The sequence below is a fragment of the Myxine glutinosa genome, chromosome 12 (assembly GCF_964187855.1).
Source record: "Myxine glutinosa chromosome 12, kmMyxGlut1.1, whole genome shotgun sequence".
NCBI classification, from domain to species: Eukaryota; Metazoa; Chordata; class Myxini; order Myxiniformes; family Myxinidae; genus Myxine; species Myxine glutinosa.
In genome coordinates, this window is record NC_136272.1 from 14,381,263 (window position 1) to 14,399,920 (window position 18,658).

At 44.7% G+C, this 18,658-nt stretch overlaps 1 protein-coding gene and 1 long non-coding RNA gene across 3 annotated transcripts in view; one reads left to right on the forward strand and one right to left on the reverse strand.

Moving 5' to 3' along the window:
- The window catches only part of NDUFA5 (NADH:ubiquinone oxidoreductase subunit A5), a 62,789-nt gene that overhangs the window by 30,836 nt on the left and 13,295 nt on the right, over nt 1-18,658 (forward strand). Inside the window, exon 1 of one of the 2 annotated variants that reach the window (XM_068133230.2) lies at nt 17,822-17,872. The exons of the other annotated variant lie outside the window; for it this stretch is intronic. Within the exon in view, the coding sequence (XP_067989331.1) occupies nt 17,855-17,872 (18 nt within the window). The 5' untranslated portion in view covers nt 17,822-17,854. Of the gene's footprint in view, nt 1-17,821; nt 17,873-18,658 lie in introns of those variants that run through there. 2 annotated transcript variants of the gene reach the window in all.
- LOC137438194 (uncharacterized) lies at nt 1,135-18,207 on the reverse strand. The gene is made up of 3 exons (XR_010986672.2): nt 18,189-18,207; nt 7,819-7,893; nt 1,135-7,702 (listed from the first exon to the last, which is right to left on the reverse strand). It is a non-coding gene; the product is annotated as an uncharacterized LOC137438194 (long non-coding RNA).

Consider the following 18,658-nt stretch of genomic DNA (forward strand, 5'->3'; position numbering starts at 1 on the left):
CGCCAAGCGGCTCGCTTGATTCAAAGCGCTCAAGCAAGCACTCCAAGGTAACGGAACGGAGTGCTCGACACCTCTTATCACCGATAACGAGCTGCTTGCTAACAGAACACACCTTTGTTGCTCACCTCCTTCCCTCAACCTTCGCTCCTCTCCCCCATTCCTTCTTATATAAATCCTTCATGCGACCTCCGTTACCTCAGAACACCATTGCTCGGCAACCGAAGAGGCGGAAGTGGAATAATAATAATAAAGGAGTCATATAGCCCCATCAAGCAGAGTAAACGACCCTCATGGCGCTTTACATTATCATGCGAACGCACACACACAGCACTCACATACACAAACATACACACACAGACACCTTCACTCTTGCCCTATTCCTCTCCCTCCCCATTCAAAACCCACAGATGTGTACTCCCCCTCCTCCTCCCCTCCCTCCCCCGCACATGTACACAGACATACTCTCGATCTCTGTCCCACCTCAAACCAAAGGGAAAATAGGACTTAGACTTTGAAAGACTTATGAAACAGATAGGTTTTGAGGGAGGTTTTAAAGGCAGGAAGAGAGTCAACATGTCGAACAGAGGAAGGCAAGTCATTCCAGAGCAGAGGTGCAGCAAAGGAAAAGGATTTCTCACCAAACGAGTTGGTGCTGGTGCGCGGCGGCTCTAAGGTCATAGAATCGTCGCTTGAACGAAGCCGTCGCCGAGGTTCATAGAGAGTGAGCAAATCGGAGAGATAGTGAGGTCCCGCTCCACACAATGATTTATAACATAGTGTGCAAATTTTGTATTGCACACGAGCAGAGACAGGCAGCCAGTGTAAAGATTCAAGAAGCGGAGTATCATGGTCAGACTTCTTCGCCTTACAGACAAGACGAGCGGCAGAGTTTTGAACCTTTTGTAACTTATCCAAGAGAAACTGAGGGCAGCCAGCATACAAAGAATTACAATAGTCTAGCCTTGAGAGGACAAGGGCACAGACCAGAGTTAGAGCAGCTTGAGGAGTAAGAAAGTGGTGAATGGATGCGATCTTTCGCAGCTGAAAGTATGCTGATTTGAAGTACTTGCTTGGAAAATGTCATGTTACAGTCGAAAACCACACCAAGGTTCTTGGCCGACGAAACAAAGTTTACATCGGTTTCACCAACATGAATAGTGGTAGGAAGTGAACATTGTAGAGGACATCTGTGCGATCTTACAATCATAGACTCTGTTTTAGCATCGTTCAGCTGAAGTTTGTTTTGGGTCATCCATGCCTTCACGTCGGCAATACAGCCTTATAACACTTCAACAGTGGGCACGATTTGTTGAATCGTGCTTCCTTTGTACAGCTGATTGTCGTCCGCAAAGGCGTGGTGATCAACTGAATGTCTGGCAACAAGATCAAATAGAGGCTGAGTGTACAAAAGAAAGAGGATCGGTCCCAGGACTGAGCCCTGGGGAACGCCAAAGGAAAGCGGAGAAGGGGCTGATTTCTGGCCATTGACAACAACTGTTTGCACTCTATCAGTAAGATAGGACATCAGCCAAGAAAGGGGAGTACCAGTTATACCAAATGTGATTTCAAGACGACGAATTAAGACACTCTGGTCAATCGTGTCAAAGGCGGCAGACAAGTCCAAAAGAGCAAGAACGGAAACTTTACCACAGTCAAGAGAGGTCAGAAGATCATTGGTTATTCTTAGGAGAGCGGTCTCGGTGCTATGGCCTGGTCTATATGCTGACTGGCGAGAATTGAAAAGATTATTTGAAACTAGATGGTCATTCATCTGTGATAGCACAATTCTTTCTGTGATCTTTGACAGGAAAGACAGGTTGGAGATAGGACGGTAATTTTTCATGTTGTTAAGGTCAAGGGTGGGCTTTTTAAGAAGTGGTTTAACAAGAGCTTGCTCAAAGAGAAGCGGAAATGAACCCGTAGTCAGAGAATCATTGATAACTGCAGTAATAAATGGGAGGAGGGTGTCCAAACACTCAATAAAGAAATCGGTGGGAAGGGGGTCAAGATCACATGTTTTTGTGTTTGACTTGAGGATTGTACATTTGACGATTTCCTCAGTAACAGGAGTAAACGAACTAAGAGGTCGTCCGTGAAAGCAGTGTTCAGCATCTTCGAAGGAAAGGAGTGACTGCTTGTCAAGATTGTTTCTTATTGACTGAATTTTATTGTGAAAGAAATGCAGGAAGCATTGGGGTAGTTCGTTTTGAGGAAATACAGTGGGAAGAACGGATTTATTTTTGGTGACAAACAGGCGGTTGGTAATACTGAACAGTTGCTTGCAGGAGGAGCTCCTAGTAATCCGATCAGAAATATATGACGTTTTTGCTTTCAGAATGATTTTTATGACGAGTCTTTTAGCTATGTTATACAACTGTTTATGGACTGTGAGGCCAGTCTTCAGCCACTGTCTCTCGGCACGTCGTCATTCCTTTTTGGCAGCCCTGACTTCGTCGCTGACTGCGCTGAACCACGGAGTACTCCTGCGTCTGGGAACGGCGCGCCGTGTCGCTGGAGCATGACAGTCCAACGCTGTGCGGAGGCAACAGTCGAGGTCTTCTGCAGTAACATAGGAACGGCCAGAGAGACGGGTGTGAAGGTCCTCTTTAAAGGCGGAACGGTCGATGGCACGAATGTTGCGGGCAGTGATGAAGGTGGGCTGAAGACGAGGAACAGCAATACTCAGGTGGCTGGTGACACAGAAGTGGTCCGAGGTGATAGCACAGGTCACTGACGTGGACTGCACCAACTGATCATCGCATCTGTGCACTAACCAATCCAGGATGTGTCCTTTAACGTGTGTAGGTTGGGAGACAGACTGAGACAGACTAAAAGTAGAAAGGAGGTCAATGATCTTTGAAGTGAGAGGAAGTTGTGGTTGGTCGTAGTGGACGTTGAAATCTCCAAGAATCAAGACGAAACCAGGAAGAGTATTGCAGTGGTCGAGCAGATTAGGAAGCTGGGTCACGAACATAGAGTCAGTAAGCTTTTTTTTTCTGGTTAGGTGGAGGTCGGTAGAGGCAGAAGAAATGAAGAGTGTTTTCTGACAGAGTGAAGGTGACATGGGCTAGCTTGTAGGATGAATGGTCGAACGAAAAAGTCGTGGTGAAGGAGACAAAGGGAGAGAAGTTGTCTCTGTAAATAACAGCCACACCCCCACCCCTAGAGGAGCGAGGAAATGACTGCAGGGTGTATCCAAGTGGGGTGACATCAGCACATCTCGCTTCGTCGCCACTGGGTCGGAGCCAAGTTTCGGTCAGAAAAAACACGTCGATATCGTTATCTTGAATAAAAGAGGTAATTTTGGTTCGCTTGTCAGGACTACTTACAGACTCAGCGTTGAATAAGGCGAGATACAGGTCAGAACGGTGTTGTTTTGGTGATGTGTATGTTCTACAGGGATAGATGAGGTTATTGAAGTTGACAGGGGACACTTTTTCGCAGGAATTATTAAAATGTGGGCCGTCGCTGGTCGCAAAGAGAAATCACAATCGGTATTTTTCTCTGCTTTCTCCTCCCGCCTCGCTTTTTGCGTTTTCTCGGGAGACCAACGCCGATTTCAAGTTCTCTGAGGCCTGACACGAGTCCAGGAGTTGGACACGAGTTGGACACGAGTCCAATACAAAGGATCAGGCGTGAAAGTGTAACTTAGTCAAATAAGAAATGTGAATATTACCGCAGATGGATTGTAGAATGGCTGAATTATAAATAAAACATTGTTAAAACCAGGACGAAGACTTTTCTAAACAGAAGAATTCACCTTTAGGGGCGTGGTCTGTATTCCAAGCACCTGCGGATCGTGCAAAATTCTCGAATCTTCTCCCTCAGCTGAGGTAAATGTTGTTTTTGAAATCCGTGGAGGATAATAACAAGAGATCGTTTGGGGATTACTCACCGGAGGTTTCAGGGAAAATCACTTCAATTTATTGAAATCCTGCGGGTCAAACAACACGACCAACGGCGGGAGAAGTTCAAGAGAAAACACGAACGAACGGAAAATCTGATCGGTGTTTCCTACGACGTCCGCGCTTAGTTATTAAATTCTTTACATTTCCGTTTTCACATCAGTGTTTAAGACGAGGAGACAGAGTGAACGGTCGCAGATCTTCCAACCTTTGTTTTTTCTTCCACGTCCCTTTCACCCCTTTACCTTTTTCCCCACTCAACCTGAAGATCTCGCGAACGGTCCCTTCTTGAAGGAGAAATCCTTCGTTTTCTTATTCACTCTCTTATTATTAACACGCTGTTCACAAAAACTTCAACATTTAAAAGGGTTTAAATTTCGATATCAAACCTTATCTCGCACACATTTTCAATGAGGGAATCGCTAAATATAGATGAGTTGTAAATATTAACACACTGCATAAAATTACATTATTTGGGTCTTGTGATAACCATTGGGCAAACAATTAATTAAATCAAATTTTGCAAAACACTTTTTTTTTATGGGGCGGTGTATTAGTTACACACGGTTTATGGTGTGTATATGATGATGTCATCGAGTTACATTTCAACCACTAGATGGCGAAGCTTGATTAAATCATGGCCAGATTAGAAAGGTTGTCCGCCATCATCATTCCGGGCAAAATTGCATCTGAAGTAGTTGAAAGATGCCGGAAAGCTGCACTTGCACCAACCGAAGGAGGAGAAAGTCTGAAGCCTCGGCCGAGTGTAAGGGGTATTTATTGTACACGGCCCCTTTCCTATGCCATCTCCAGGTGCTGCATGACGTCATTGCTGGGCACAGAAGAGGGCCCGGCAATGACGCGCGCTGAAAGGGAGTACTCAGTTTTCACTGTCGTTTCTTTCTTTATTTCTTGAAGGTTGTGGTCAAGTTTCATCAAAACTGTGTGTGTAGTTTCGGCGAAGAGAGCAAATATCTATTTTAGGGGGTCAAACCCCCCACACATCCCCTTAAACCGACTTTGTTTTATACCATGAAAAAACGTTGATGGATCAAGTTGAAGGTTGTGGTCAAGTTTCATCAAAACAGTGTGTGTAGTTTCAGAGAAGAGACAAATTCCTATTTTGGGGGGTCAAACCTGGACCCACTTTGACCCCCCTGTAGATCCCCTGAGACCACGATTTTTTTAAATGCAGGGAACAAACTTTAATCACAACATATCAAATATAATTTGTGCCAAGTTTGGTTACAATCCCATCAGCGGTTTCGGCCGTAGAAGACGTTGCAAGTGTCGGACTGACGAACGGACAACGCGCCATCACATAAGCTCCCCGGAACTATGTTTCGGGTTGAGCTAAAAAGCAGGGAGATGGAGTTAATAATGTAGAACTAGTGGATTCGAGCAAATCCTTTCCACAGAGTTTTTACGTGAAAACGTACAGGCACATCCGGTTCTCCAAGCTCGGTTGCCCGGAATGGTGATGGCCGCCGCCACCTTTAAATCCTGGCCATCTGATTTGTACACACGCAGTCAAGTCGGTGCATGTAAGTCTATGGATGATACCCATTTATGCATATCCTTGATTATTATATTGATTTAAATATTAAACAAAGAAACCCAAAATATTATTAACAGACTTCAACATTTAAAACGGTTTCAAATTTAGGTAACAAAACCATATCTCGCACACACGATATATATTAACATTCCTCGATTAACATTGCGCTGCTAAGGGGTTTCTGCACATATGTGTTGAGCATCCTGGGCCAGATCATGTCATTTTGAAAGTCTCGTATTGGTTCTGTCTATCTGACAAACGTCGGTCTGTGATCGAGAAATGACCCTTAATTACCCTCGCCTGAGGAGAGGGTATTGCATTTGAGTCCGTTTGTTTGTCTGTTTGTCTGTCTGTTTGTCCGCACAGAATAAATATGATTTTCTCTGCAACCGATGGTCCGATTGACGGGAAATTTTCACCTTAGGTGCAACTCCACCTGTAGAATTTTTTATGATAATTATGACGTCAGAGGTCACGTGGTTCGGCCGCCATCTTTGAAAACCGAAAACATTTGCACCTCTATATCTCTGAAAGTGCTGCATAGAAAAAATTGAGACATGGCTCATTGTAAAAAACTCTCCATGGGGAATAAAATGTTGATGGTGTCATAGGTGCCTCCATTATGACGACATAATTCGACAAGTACAAAACTTCATCAATCAAGATGAAATTTCTTAAGCGTAATCTAGGAATAAATTGATGGAGAAAAAAAATGATGTCATCAGTCACGTGGTTCCGCCGCCATATTTGTTTTCACACAAAAGCCTTCAAAACCACTGAAAACACATCCTGGCGAGGAGTTTGCTATTTTTCTTGTTCTTTTTTGTTTTGTTTTGTTTCCTCATCTGGAACGTAGTTTCGGTGAGGTTATGCTGTGGTGTGTCAACCGTCCGTCACTCTGTAAACACTTGCAACTTCTTCTCCGAAACTGCTAATGGCATTGTGAGCAAACTAGGCACAAATTATATTTGGTATGTTGCAACTCAAGTTTTGTCCAGATTTCTGTTAAAGTTTTTTTTGTGAATCATATTGTCGTGTCCCCAGGGTTAAGACCTGTAGAAGGTTGCTTCCACTGACCTGGATGACTCTATTTTTATGTACAGTGTAGGAGAGTTATCTCCTGCGAAATCCCAAATTAATACTTAAAACATAATGACATCTTCCAGATTAATTGTTGGCATCATCAGGACGCTTATTCTAAGTATCTTGTACATCCATTGATAATTATGAAAGCAGCATATATTATAGAGTGGGTTTTTGAAACTGTATGAACTAATAATGGACCACAAGGAGAACAAGATTTGCAAGGAAAATACTACAGCTTTTAGATATTAATTAATGCCTTTCCTAGACGCAGGCAAATTCCTCTCTCACCAAGCAGTCTTATCGTCTTACTTGTCTTTCCAAGCTTACAGGGAGACATTAACCAGATACAGTAGTGGCGCCATTGAACAGGCCTCACGTTATTCAGTCCAGCTATGAATCCTATATAATCCGAGTGTTGAATTGCCTGGACACAGACCCTATTGAAGACGTGTACTATGTGCTTTCTGTTGTACCTCTGAAGTAGGTGTATACTGTTATATGAACATATTTTCATGATATTCTTGAGTATGGTCTGTCTCAAATAATAAATCTGAGGAAAAGAAGGAATTGCTTGGACATTGGATTACTTAAAATTTGAAGCATCAATATTATTCGACAACAGACCCCAAGAGGACGAATGGCTGAAACGAGCTTAAACTCCGAGGCGTACTCCGAACCTTGGCGGGATTGTCTTTGGCGCCCGCGGGAAGGTCCGAGCCTTGCAATCGGGAACACACGCAGGGGTTATCCGAACCCACAAACGTAAAGACAGGACAGCAAAATCCACAACACAAGAAAAGTAAGATTCGACAAATAATGATTTAATGAAAATAAATGCAAATAACAATGAAAGGTGAGGTAAAAACTAAAATTCATAATTGAGACATCTCCATCCAGACTCGTATACAAACAAGGGGAAAAGATAATGAAAGAAAATAAATCGTGTAGTGGTAATCTGCCGACACTCAGCTTTGTGTCCCCAAATGGCTGGTAATGCTTGCAGGTCGTCGCCTCGAACCACCGCGTGGGAAACGCACAAGATGTGGAATCGCACTTGTAGCCAGCCGCCGGCGTGAGGCAAGCAGGCGGGAACGGCTCCTTCTTTGCTAACACGGCTACAATGATCTCTCTGGCCCACAGAGAACTGTAGCTCCTGCAAGGTTCAAAGCAGGCGATACCGTTCCAGCCTTAACACTTACCGACTCACACTTAATTAGCCTATGAAATAAATTAGGAGGGGCTGTGGGAAGTGAGCCGTAGCTAACTTACCTGTTCTCCTTAACGTTCTACACCTCTTAAGCAACCATTCACATATATACGCCGTTGATTCCTCGCTATTAACTCCTGGGGCGGGAAGAAAATGTCAAACACAAAAACCTATCTTAACAACAAATCTTAGCCAAAAACCATAAACATTTGTACAACCCCACTAAAGACCACGTTCCCCGGTGGATGCCACAATGCCCAACGTTACCTGTGGAGCCATCCCAATTTACCCAAATTTCTGTGGGCCCTGTCCTTCTGCTACAGGTTAGTGACATGGATCGGTGGATTTTCCCCCATTTTCTCACACATAAACCCCAATAATCCAAAACATTCACTCATTCCAAACCCCCCTGCAAGACCATGGCTTAAATGTCCTCACAAACAGGTGTGTTCCTCAATTTGGAAGCGGGGAGGTACCGCACAACCAGATGGTGGGGGCGCTTCAGGCTGTGGTGCGCGCAGTCCAAAAGCAAGTACCCGACTTGTGACTTCTTCACCTCACCCCCGCCCCCCACTTCAACTCTTGGTCCCTGACAGCCAAACAACTCCTTAACTGTACGTCCCACAGGGGAGGGTCTCCGCAACATCCAGGCTCCCTTAGCCTCAGGCTGTCATAGCCTCTTCTGGGTTGCCAGGGGTCTCCATACCCACTGGTCGCCGAACCAGACTCCCCTCCGACAGACTTCCAATTCCAGACAACACCGGCTGCCAGGGACAAATTACCTCAGGGGGCCGCAGTCACCACCCCTCCAGAGCTTGATCCGCACCTGCGGACACACACACCTTCCCCACCCACAACATCCCAAAATGACATTCCCTCTCCTGCTGCCATTCAATTCTCCAACACTGTAGTGCAAAAGAACCATGTCATTGTGTTCCTACACTGCCATGGCCTGCTTACATGTGATTCCCCACATTCACATTTTAAAACACAGTTCAATCCTTCCTCATGACAACACAAAAACATAAAACCTTTCACACAAATAACAAACGCCACCCACAAGACACTTTGTGGCATTCAAACTGCTCCCCTCACCGACTATGTAATCACTCTCGCCCACCCCACTCCAAATTACTCTATGTCCCAATTTCTGAGCAAGTACCAAACGCTTGGAACAGTACACATCAAGGCACCTTACTTTAAGTGCAGGTCGTCGCAGGCTGGTTGGGTCCAAGAGTGCCAAGAAATCCAAATGTATCCCGTGGGGCCAATCAATTTCCCCAAATTTTCCTTTTATCCAGCCGTACTGGCAAGCGGGTGGATCCGCCTCCTCCGGTGACCTCTCCTACACAACTACACTTGGCTACGACAGCTCCGCCCCTTTACCATGCGAGGGCTATCGGACAAGCTGAGCAGCCGAACTGCCAACATAGGCGCACGAGTGTCCACAAGGGTGCGACCCACCATCAATCCTTTGGCCCCCTGTGAAGACCACGGCTCCACTAGCCCAAGCTGGACAATGTGGTGAGCACCTGCTGCCACCTCCGCCATTTCCAAGGCCTCGGACATGGGAGGCACGGTCACAGTGCGTGACACCACCAGCCACATTCCCTCCACCTCCTCACATCCCCCAGTCCGACTAAATGCAGTCCCTCAGTGCCCAACCACATGTGACCTCGCCCAAAGTCTAGTTGACAGTTGTGTTCCACCAGGAGACTCAATCCCAGAAGACACTGGTCACACACCTCGGTCACCCATAACACCAAATTGACCTCCAGACTGCCCGAAACTCCATCCCTACAACCCGCACCCAATATTGGCTCCATCGCCCCCATAGCCAGTTGGAGGCTGTATCCTGCTAACCTATCTTTTTTTCCCAGCCTTCAACACTTTGGTCCAACACACTTGGATTAATAATGGTGTCATTGGCCCCAATGTCCACCATGGCTTCACAAAATTCCCCTCAATTTTGCATCTAACCTTCAAATTACCCATGCCAAATTTTCCATAATTCACTGCTTTCACCAAAGAAGGGCGCTTCTCCACACACTTGCCCGTCAAGCATGGCCCCGTATGCTCAGCTCGTTACAATTGATTTGCCAATCAAACCAAGGGCTATCTTCCCAAGCCGAGAGTCCACAAATCACAGCGGAACATCTGTGGAAGACTACGCTCTTACCATCACATTCCACAGATGCTCCAATGGTTGTCCGGTGGGCTATATCCGTACCTGTCCATGCGAATCGACCCGCTTCCATAGACCAGCACAGCATGGCAGGTCATCACATGCTGGCTGTCCCAGAGTCTCTGGTTGCTTGGCATAATTCAATTTCCAAGTGGGGCAATTTCCCAAGAGGCCGACCCCAAAGATCTCCCTTGGTCCGAATTCCACAGCCCAGGAACCAACTCCCAACATGGCTGGGCCAAATCAAATTCCCATTTAAATTTGAGTTTAAATTTAATTTAATTTTTTTTAGCCTCGTGTGCCCAACCACAGCTGCAGGTTACAACCCGTTCTTCGGGTTTTTCTGCCCATCCCTGCAGCTGCTCCAAATTCATTAAGGGGATCGCTTTTTCCGAGGCTCTATTTACTGGCTACCCCATGTCTGAATCCAGCTCGGGGCCAACCCCCCCACCCCTCCAGCTGGGCATTCACTTTCGGAGCATCCCGTGCCCAATTAGGGCTCGTGGTGAGGGTCCCCTGGGTCACTTTAATCTCATCCTGGGGATGCTTACCGGACCGACTTACCTCATCTCCCAGACTCTTGGACTCGAGCAAACTCTACCTTGACGGTACTGTCCAAAGTGCTAGGCTGCTCCTGTACCATCTCATTCACAATTTCCCCACTCAATTGGGGCCCCCATAGGTCTTTATCTACCATCACCCGCTCTGGTTCCGCAATTTGGGCTTCCAACCCTTTTACCTCTTCAGCCAATTCACCCCCTTGTTGTTTAAAGAGTCCCCATTCTACTACTGTTGTAGCATTCTGGCATCTACACAGGTCTGATAGCCTACCAGGTTCTCATTTACTTTGTCAATTCTCTTATTTGTTGACCCAATCCTTTCCAAACTTTCCAACAAATCCAACTTTTCCCCCATTCGGACAGCCTGGGTATTACCCTATTCGATTATTATTAATGCTATCTCCTTCCGTTTTGATTCAAATTCTAATGCCCATTCCTTCTCCATTTCCCCAAATTTAGTGTCCACTTTTCTCTCAAATTCTCCCAGTCTGTCCATAATTTGATTATTCATTCTCCCCTCAATGTTATCAATTCGTTCCCCCAGTCCTTGTGTTATTCCCTTAATTTTGTCTTCCAATCGTGCATTTATTCCCTCAATTTGTCCCTTCAATTGTTCACTGTTGTTATTCATTTCCCCTTTCATTCCATTAATCTGGCCCCCCCAATTGTTCGCTCATTCCCTTCATTTTTTCCTTCATATTACTATTCACTCCCATTAATAATTTAAACATGGCCTGGAAACCCATCGGGCCTATTCCCCACGTCTCAGACTCCAACTTTACAGGGGAGGGAGTTCGATCGCTCGGGATGGGGGAGATTCCAGCCCTACCAATCTGGGCTTTATGGCAGAGTGGCCAGACGGAAGCCTCTCCTCAGTGAAAGACACATGACAGCCCGCTTGGAGTTTGCAAAAAAGCACCTAAAGGACTCTCAGACTGTGAGAAACAAGATTCTGTGGTCTGATGAAACCAAGATTGAACTGTTTGGCTTCCGTCTGGCCACTCTGCCATAATAGTCAGGTTCCTTGTGTAATTTCGCCAGAATTTCTTGGAGAGTAGCAAACCTATAGATTTTTGAGAAGTTTAGGATCTATTTAAATAAAAAAATGATGTTTCAGATTTTTTTCAATCTGTTGGTTGCCATGGAAACAGCAGATTTGGGGTGAAAATCATTTTTTTCTAAATTTAAATTTAAAGAATTCTTAAACAATACAAGATAACCAACTGATGATGGATTACACTTAAATAGCTAACAATGGATTTTATAAGATAATGAAATGTTGCATTTTAACTGTTGGTTGCCATGGTAACTAGTTTTGGGGTAAAAACGCTTTTGGGGTAAAAATCTGAAACATGGATTTTCTGTTTTGAGCTAATGAATTTTTATTATATTTGCAGGACCAACGACAGGATGGATGAGGTACCACTGAGTGGTGCGGATCCCTGCCAGGTGAAAGAATCAACGAACTGGTCAAAATGCATTCTGTGTCAAGATGATTCTTCCCAGAAAGGAGCCTTGGTGTTGCAACCAAAAGTCGAGTCATTCCGCCGTTTGATAGAGACCACCAATTCTCAAGCAAGGACGACTACCGGTCTTTGGTTTTGACAATACCGACTTTGAAGAGGATACTCCTAATGGCAAGGACACAACCCATGGAACCATTGTAGTAGTGTTTCAGAAGTCAGATGGTGCCGGAGAGACAATAGCACCCCCTCTACAGATCACAGAAGCAAAGAACTTGACTGTTACTCCGTACCATACGGACATTATACCATGTAACAAGCCAAACCCGGTTAGAGGTTCTAGAGATGGACTGGAGGAGTTCACAGTCAATAAGACAGGTGTTGACAAACACTACCAGCTGACACACCTGGGCTGGGTCTTAGCGTCGGTTCTCTCCAGAACAAACACAGAAGGGAATCTTACAAAACTCCCATGTTGGGCTGGCTACAACTCTCTCCTTCCAACACGCTCGTTCTCAGTGACGCAGGTCGGAGCTCTGCCTCTACTTCCCGAGGTAGCACATGAGTGGTCAACACTAATGACTGTGCTGGAGCAATGTCGCAGATTGAAGGAGCTTGCTGTTGGGAAAGATCACCCAACTGTCATTTCTTGTGACTTGGCCCTCTGTGAGAAAGTAGTTCAGCTACTGGATGCTCGGCCTGACTTAAAAGGCATAATTGTTCCCAGATTGGGAGAGCTGCACATTGTCATGGCTGCATTGAGAGGTCTGGGTGCATCCATAGAGAACTCTGGCATAGATGATGCTTGGACAGAAGCCGATGTTTATGGATCTGCAACTACAAGACAGATACTGAAATGCACCCATTACAAACGCTCGCTACAAGCTCACATATACTCGTATGTGGCACTCTCTGAAATGGCAATCGAAGAATTCTTCAAGAACAATCCGCATCTCAAGGAAGTGTGCGTTGTTGCAACAGATAAGGTTCAAACTGCTTGTGGAGAACATGACAAAGCCCTGAAAGCTGAATCAGTGAAGAAAGCCAGCAACTGCCTGCTCCAAGTCATCATCGATGCGAACTTGGTAGAGAGACTTCATGAATGGGAGACCAGCCGCTCAAAGAATGCCATGTTTAAGGCCATGATGAACTACCTTCACAGAGTAGAGGTGATTCTGCATTTCGTTGCAGCTTCACGGAAGGCTGACTTAAACCTTCATCTTTAAGCCGGTGAAGAACTCAGCAAGATATATTTCGCCATGGACAGAATCAAGTACAAGCGGCTCTGGCCAAGGTACATATCTGACATGTATGCGCTGAAGTCCAGCCATCCAGAGACATGGAGGGAGCTCGAAGCAGGCAATATCTCAGTCACCAAGACTACTATCCCATTTGTATCGATTGGAGCATACCACGCTGTTGAGCATCTGAACAGATTGCTGAAGGTTCACTCAGGTCTGATTGGCATATCAAATAATGCAAATGCCAGACAACGATTCTTTTCGGCTGCACCGGAACTGTCACGTCTGTCTTGCGAGTTTAAGGGACAGTTTGGACTCTCAAGGAAAGTGAGATTAGTGAGCACCATGGCCTTTCTCCAAGTGTCATCAAGCGTGAACACAATGCAATTGACCGAATCAACACTGCCATACTTAGTCATGGGAATCCATTTGAAGTTGAGGGTAACCAGCTCTTCAATGTAGTCACCCATGCTTATGTGCCAGAAGAATTTGTACCACAGATACTGAATATTGATGAAACAGGACAGAAGCTCTATGAAGAGTTTGTTGCTGAACGGATCAATGGTGATGTCAGCCTATGGGCACCAGTGAAGAAGGAGAAGAACAGAATGTACAAGTCTGGCAATGCAACACTAGCAATCAAGATTAGGGACAAGACAGTGGATCTAAAAGAAACCAAAGATTTGTATGGTAGACTGATGGTGCTCTCCAGATCCAGTAGGGCTGTGAACCAAAAGGACGCAATTGGCAACTTTGAGTTCACTGTGACACCGAGGGCCCTGTTTGCACCAGACGGTAGCTTACTTTCTTGCACAGACAAGTCAAAGCTTATCCACATCTTGGAGAAGTTTGCCAACGAGGCACAGTCTTCTCCAGAAGATGAGCTTGATGCCACACACATGGCACCAGTGTCCACTGATCTTGCAACCGATGGCAGTACATGCACTAGCAAGAAGCTCGCAGTCATAGATGGAATGGTTGTTGTCCAGAAAATGACCAAGAAACCAGCAACGGTGGTGACTGTGAAGGATCTCAGTGAATGTTTCAATGATAGGGTGTTGAGTCTGACCAGGGGCTTCGAACACATAATACTTGTTTTTGATACATACAAGCAAGATTCCCTCAAGAGCACAACCAGAGCCAAACGACGTCATGGAAAGGCACCTGTCCAGTATCAGGTCAAGGATTATACCAGTATCAAACACATCACGATGAGCCGATTTCTGTCTCATGATCAAACCAAGGCTGATTTGACGGACTACTTGGCAGAGAAAACTCTAGAATACAACCGTGATTCAACCAAGGTGGTAGTTGTCTCAGCATCTGGTCGGACATCAAGCAACAGGAGTCTCCAATTTGAGGCAGATAACCATGAGGAGGCCGACATGCTGATGATCAAGCAAGCAATAGCCGCATCACAGCAACATAAGGGAGATGTTGAGCTGACGATATTCTCACCTGATACAGATGTCCTAGTTCTTGCAACAGCAAACTATCATCTGCTGCCAAGACACACATCTATCTCAATGGCATCTAGTGTTATCCAAATTGAGCCAATCTGGAAGGCCCTTGGTGAGGAGAGAGCCCAGGCATTGCCAGCCTTCCACGCTTTCACAGGTGCCGATAATACTGGGCGGTTCGCTAGACTTGGAAAGGCAAAGTGGTTCCAGTGCTATCTGAAGGCCGATGACGACATAGTAGCTGCCTTTGCTACACTCTGTACGGATGCTGAACTGTCAGAGGACCTGTACACAACTTTAGCTAGATTTGTCTGCTCAGCTTATTGTCCAAAAGGTGTCAATATTTCCAGCATCTCTGAACTTCGGTGGCATCTCTTCTGTAAGAACATGGCTGAGAACGACAGGCTACCACCAACTTTTGGTGCTCTGAGACAACATATCATGCGGGTACATATCCAGGCATATGTGTGGGGTCAATCAGCCATTTCTCAGCAAACATTTCTCGATCCATTGAAGAATGGATACCACAAGGACACGTGTGATCAACTCAAACCGACTACCACAGACATTCTCCCTGCACCAAAGGCAATTATCGAGATGGTAAGGTACTGAAGGAGCTGGGGCTCCCACGTCGATCGGAAGAATGGACGCGACAAAAAGCTGGAATTCATCCGAGTTGCTTTAATCAAACCAAACACTCAGGCACTCTGAAAAGCCCGTTTATCGGGCAGCAATATATATACATATTATCCCGGAGCGTTTGCCCAGGAAAGGCGAGAGGGGGCGTGGCCCAGCGTCCTGGCTGCGGCCTGGCAAGTTGAGGGCGAGCCTGCCCGGGCATGCCCGGGCGTCCCGACCGAGGCCTGGCAAGTTGAGCGCGGGCCTGCCCGGGCGTCCTGGACGAGCCCGGCATGGTGATCGCTCCGCGTCCTTGATAGGTGCAAGGCGATTGTGAAAACCCAGCGGTAGCCGCTACAGTACCAGTGCAAGACTGAATGTTCATCACAGAGACGTCCCTGCCGGGCCAAGAACCTAACATGCACTGATCTTTGCATGTGCAGCACTTCGTGTGAGAATGACGAGGACTCAAACATTGAAAGGCAGGACCACGATAGCGATGATGACGATGGCAATGATGAGTGACATTGGAGTCAATGATGCCATACCTGCTTTGGCAAATTGGCATAATTACTTGGCAGCTGTTTTAACGATGACAATAGAGTCGTTCTTCTAAAGTAGAATACGTAGCATCGAGTAGATAGTTGAAACTCGAAACCAGCATTGGACAACAGTCTGGCTCAATGATTGAGTGTTGTTTGTTTTACGAATAACGCAACTGCTCCGGCCTATCGGCTTATCGGAACGTTCTCGGCATCATGCAATAATCATGTTACTACTATTATTTCAATACATATCATAAGAGTTTTATCCCAAACATAGCTTTTGGCATGACAACCTTTAAGCCAAGTTGCACTCAATTCATATTCGGACTGTCACTGATCAGTGATCACTATATTCTATCATGCGTTACTTGATTCAAGTACTGAAAGCAATGCATTAAAAACGTTAATTTGAACAAATTTAAAGCAGTTTCCATGGCAACCATTACTCAAAGTGCAGATATATATATAATCTGTATCAAGAACAGTCCTCGAGTTAACAGTTATGGATCATAGCGCAGGAGCATTAGCCAAAAATGAAGGGGAAGCCTAGAAGAAATTAGTAGAAAGCTGATTTTTTGCACAGAGCTCCAGAATGTCATGTGGATACCCACGGTACAAAGTCCCACGAGTCCCACCTTGTGGCATTTTCAAAATTCAAGATGTCCGCCAGTTAGACGGAAAATGCATAAATTGCGATAACTTCAGCCTAGAACCTCATAAAAGTATACTATTTATGTCTAAATGTATTTTTTAGCATCCTCGGATTTCAATAGAATATCTTTCAGTGACCTCAGATAATGATATGCAGAGATAATCCAAGATGGCCGACAAAATGGCCACCGCCCTAATGCAAAAAACATTAAAATCACGATAATTTTGTTCTTTTACCACATAGAGGTGTACTTTTTTGTCTGTTTCAGCATACTGGAATTGCAATCAAATATTTCTGAATGACTATTCACAATGAAGTGTAAATAACATCCAAAATGGCGGCCAAGATGGCTGCCTATTGTACTATAAAACATTGCAATTATCATTATTCTGCTTATATATACCTCATGAAGTAATACCTAGCTTTTTCTGTCAATATATCTGTTATGTCACCCATGTATTTCAAATGAATGTCCTTGTATGACCCTTGACATTGATGAGTAAATATAATCCAAGATGGCTACTTGTGGTCACAATGTGAAACATTTTGCATTAAATAAAATAATAGCAAATTAAACTTATCATGATTTTGATGTTTTTTTGCATTACAGCAGCGGCAATTTTGTCAGCCATCTTGGATTATATCTACATATCATTATCTGAGGTCACTGAAAGATATTCTATTGAAATCCTAGGATGCTAAAAAATACATTTAGACATAAAAAGTATACTTTTATGAGGTTCTAGGCTGAAGTTATCGCAATTTATGCATTTTCCGTCTAACTGGCGGACATCTTGAATTTTGAAAATGCCACAAGGTGGGACTCGTGGGACTTTGTACCGTGGGTATCCACATGACATTCTGGAGCTCTGTGCAAAAAATCAGCTTTCTACTAATTTCTTCTAGGTCCTAACCTAATGCTCCTGGGCTATCATCAGTTACTTCCTTGCGAGTAATTTTGAATTTTCAGAGCTAAAATTCGAAAAATTGGCTTTTTGCCCCAAAACGACCTATTTGACCATGTTATGTACATTTAAAAAATCTGAAACATGGATTTTCTGTTTTTGGCATTGTTTGACCTTTCCAAAAATGTGAGGGTTGGCAACTCTCCAAAATATTCCAGCGAGCGTCAGATTTATGGACACAAGGAACCTGACTATATACACTATGGACCGTGTGGAGCTAATACACCGCCCATAAAAAATAACGTGCTTTGTGACATTCGATTGAATTAATACTTCGACCCAATGGTTTTGGCAAGACCAGAATACAGTACAGTAAAGTAATTTTATTCAGTTTGTTAATATCTACAACTCGTCTTTATTCGCGCTTCTCTCATTTCCGGGTCGTTTCAAGATCAACGCTTCGTGCATTATGGCGGCGATTAAGAAGGTGAATATGATGTGGGAGCGTTGGTCGGTTTGCTGTGACGGCTATGTGACCGTGTACCTTCTCTCAAGGTGTCTGCGAGGTCGTGTAATCTGGATGACCTGGCGCACCTTCGTACGGTATTTCTGACTGGATTGTCAACCGAGGCGTGATAAATATTTAATTATGTACAGTGTAGTACAGTGCGACGCTTTGTCCACTGCACATTACAAGTGAAACGAGTTGATGAATGTTTTATTGGTCGAGGTTGCAGCATATTGTGTAAATATAATGTTTCAAGGTGTTCGCAGAACCGACAGGTACCAGAGGCGGCGGTTACCTGTGCTGTGTCCATGCTACGCGACCTTGGGCTTGAATCTTGATGTGACCGAATCCAATTCTTGCGCGTTATCTTGATCTAAAAATGTCAACGTCCCTTTATACTTCTCTTACCTTTCCCATTCCATAAGCAGGTAAACAGGGTACCGGCACAAAACCGCTTGCTGTTTTCGAGAAATCCCCGGGGATCTTTAATGTCCACGACTTAATGCAACGTGAACAGCCGGCTTTACCTTCCCGTCCGAGGAACGCTATTACTTTTTCCACATGCGAAATTTGCATTTATGTTTATTTAAATTATACAATGGACTACCAAATGTAAATGTTTCATGATATTTGTTATATTATATCACCTTTATGTACAAATATTGTTGAAATGAAGATCAAATCGCTGTATGTTGAAATATGTTGAAAAAGTCAAAACTTTACATGGGGTGTACTTACTTTTTCATGTGACTGTACCTTGTGTTG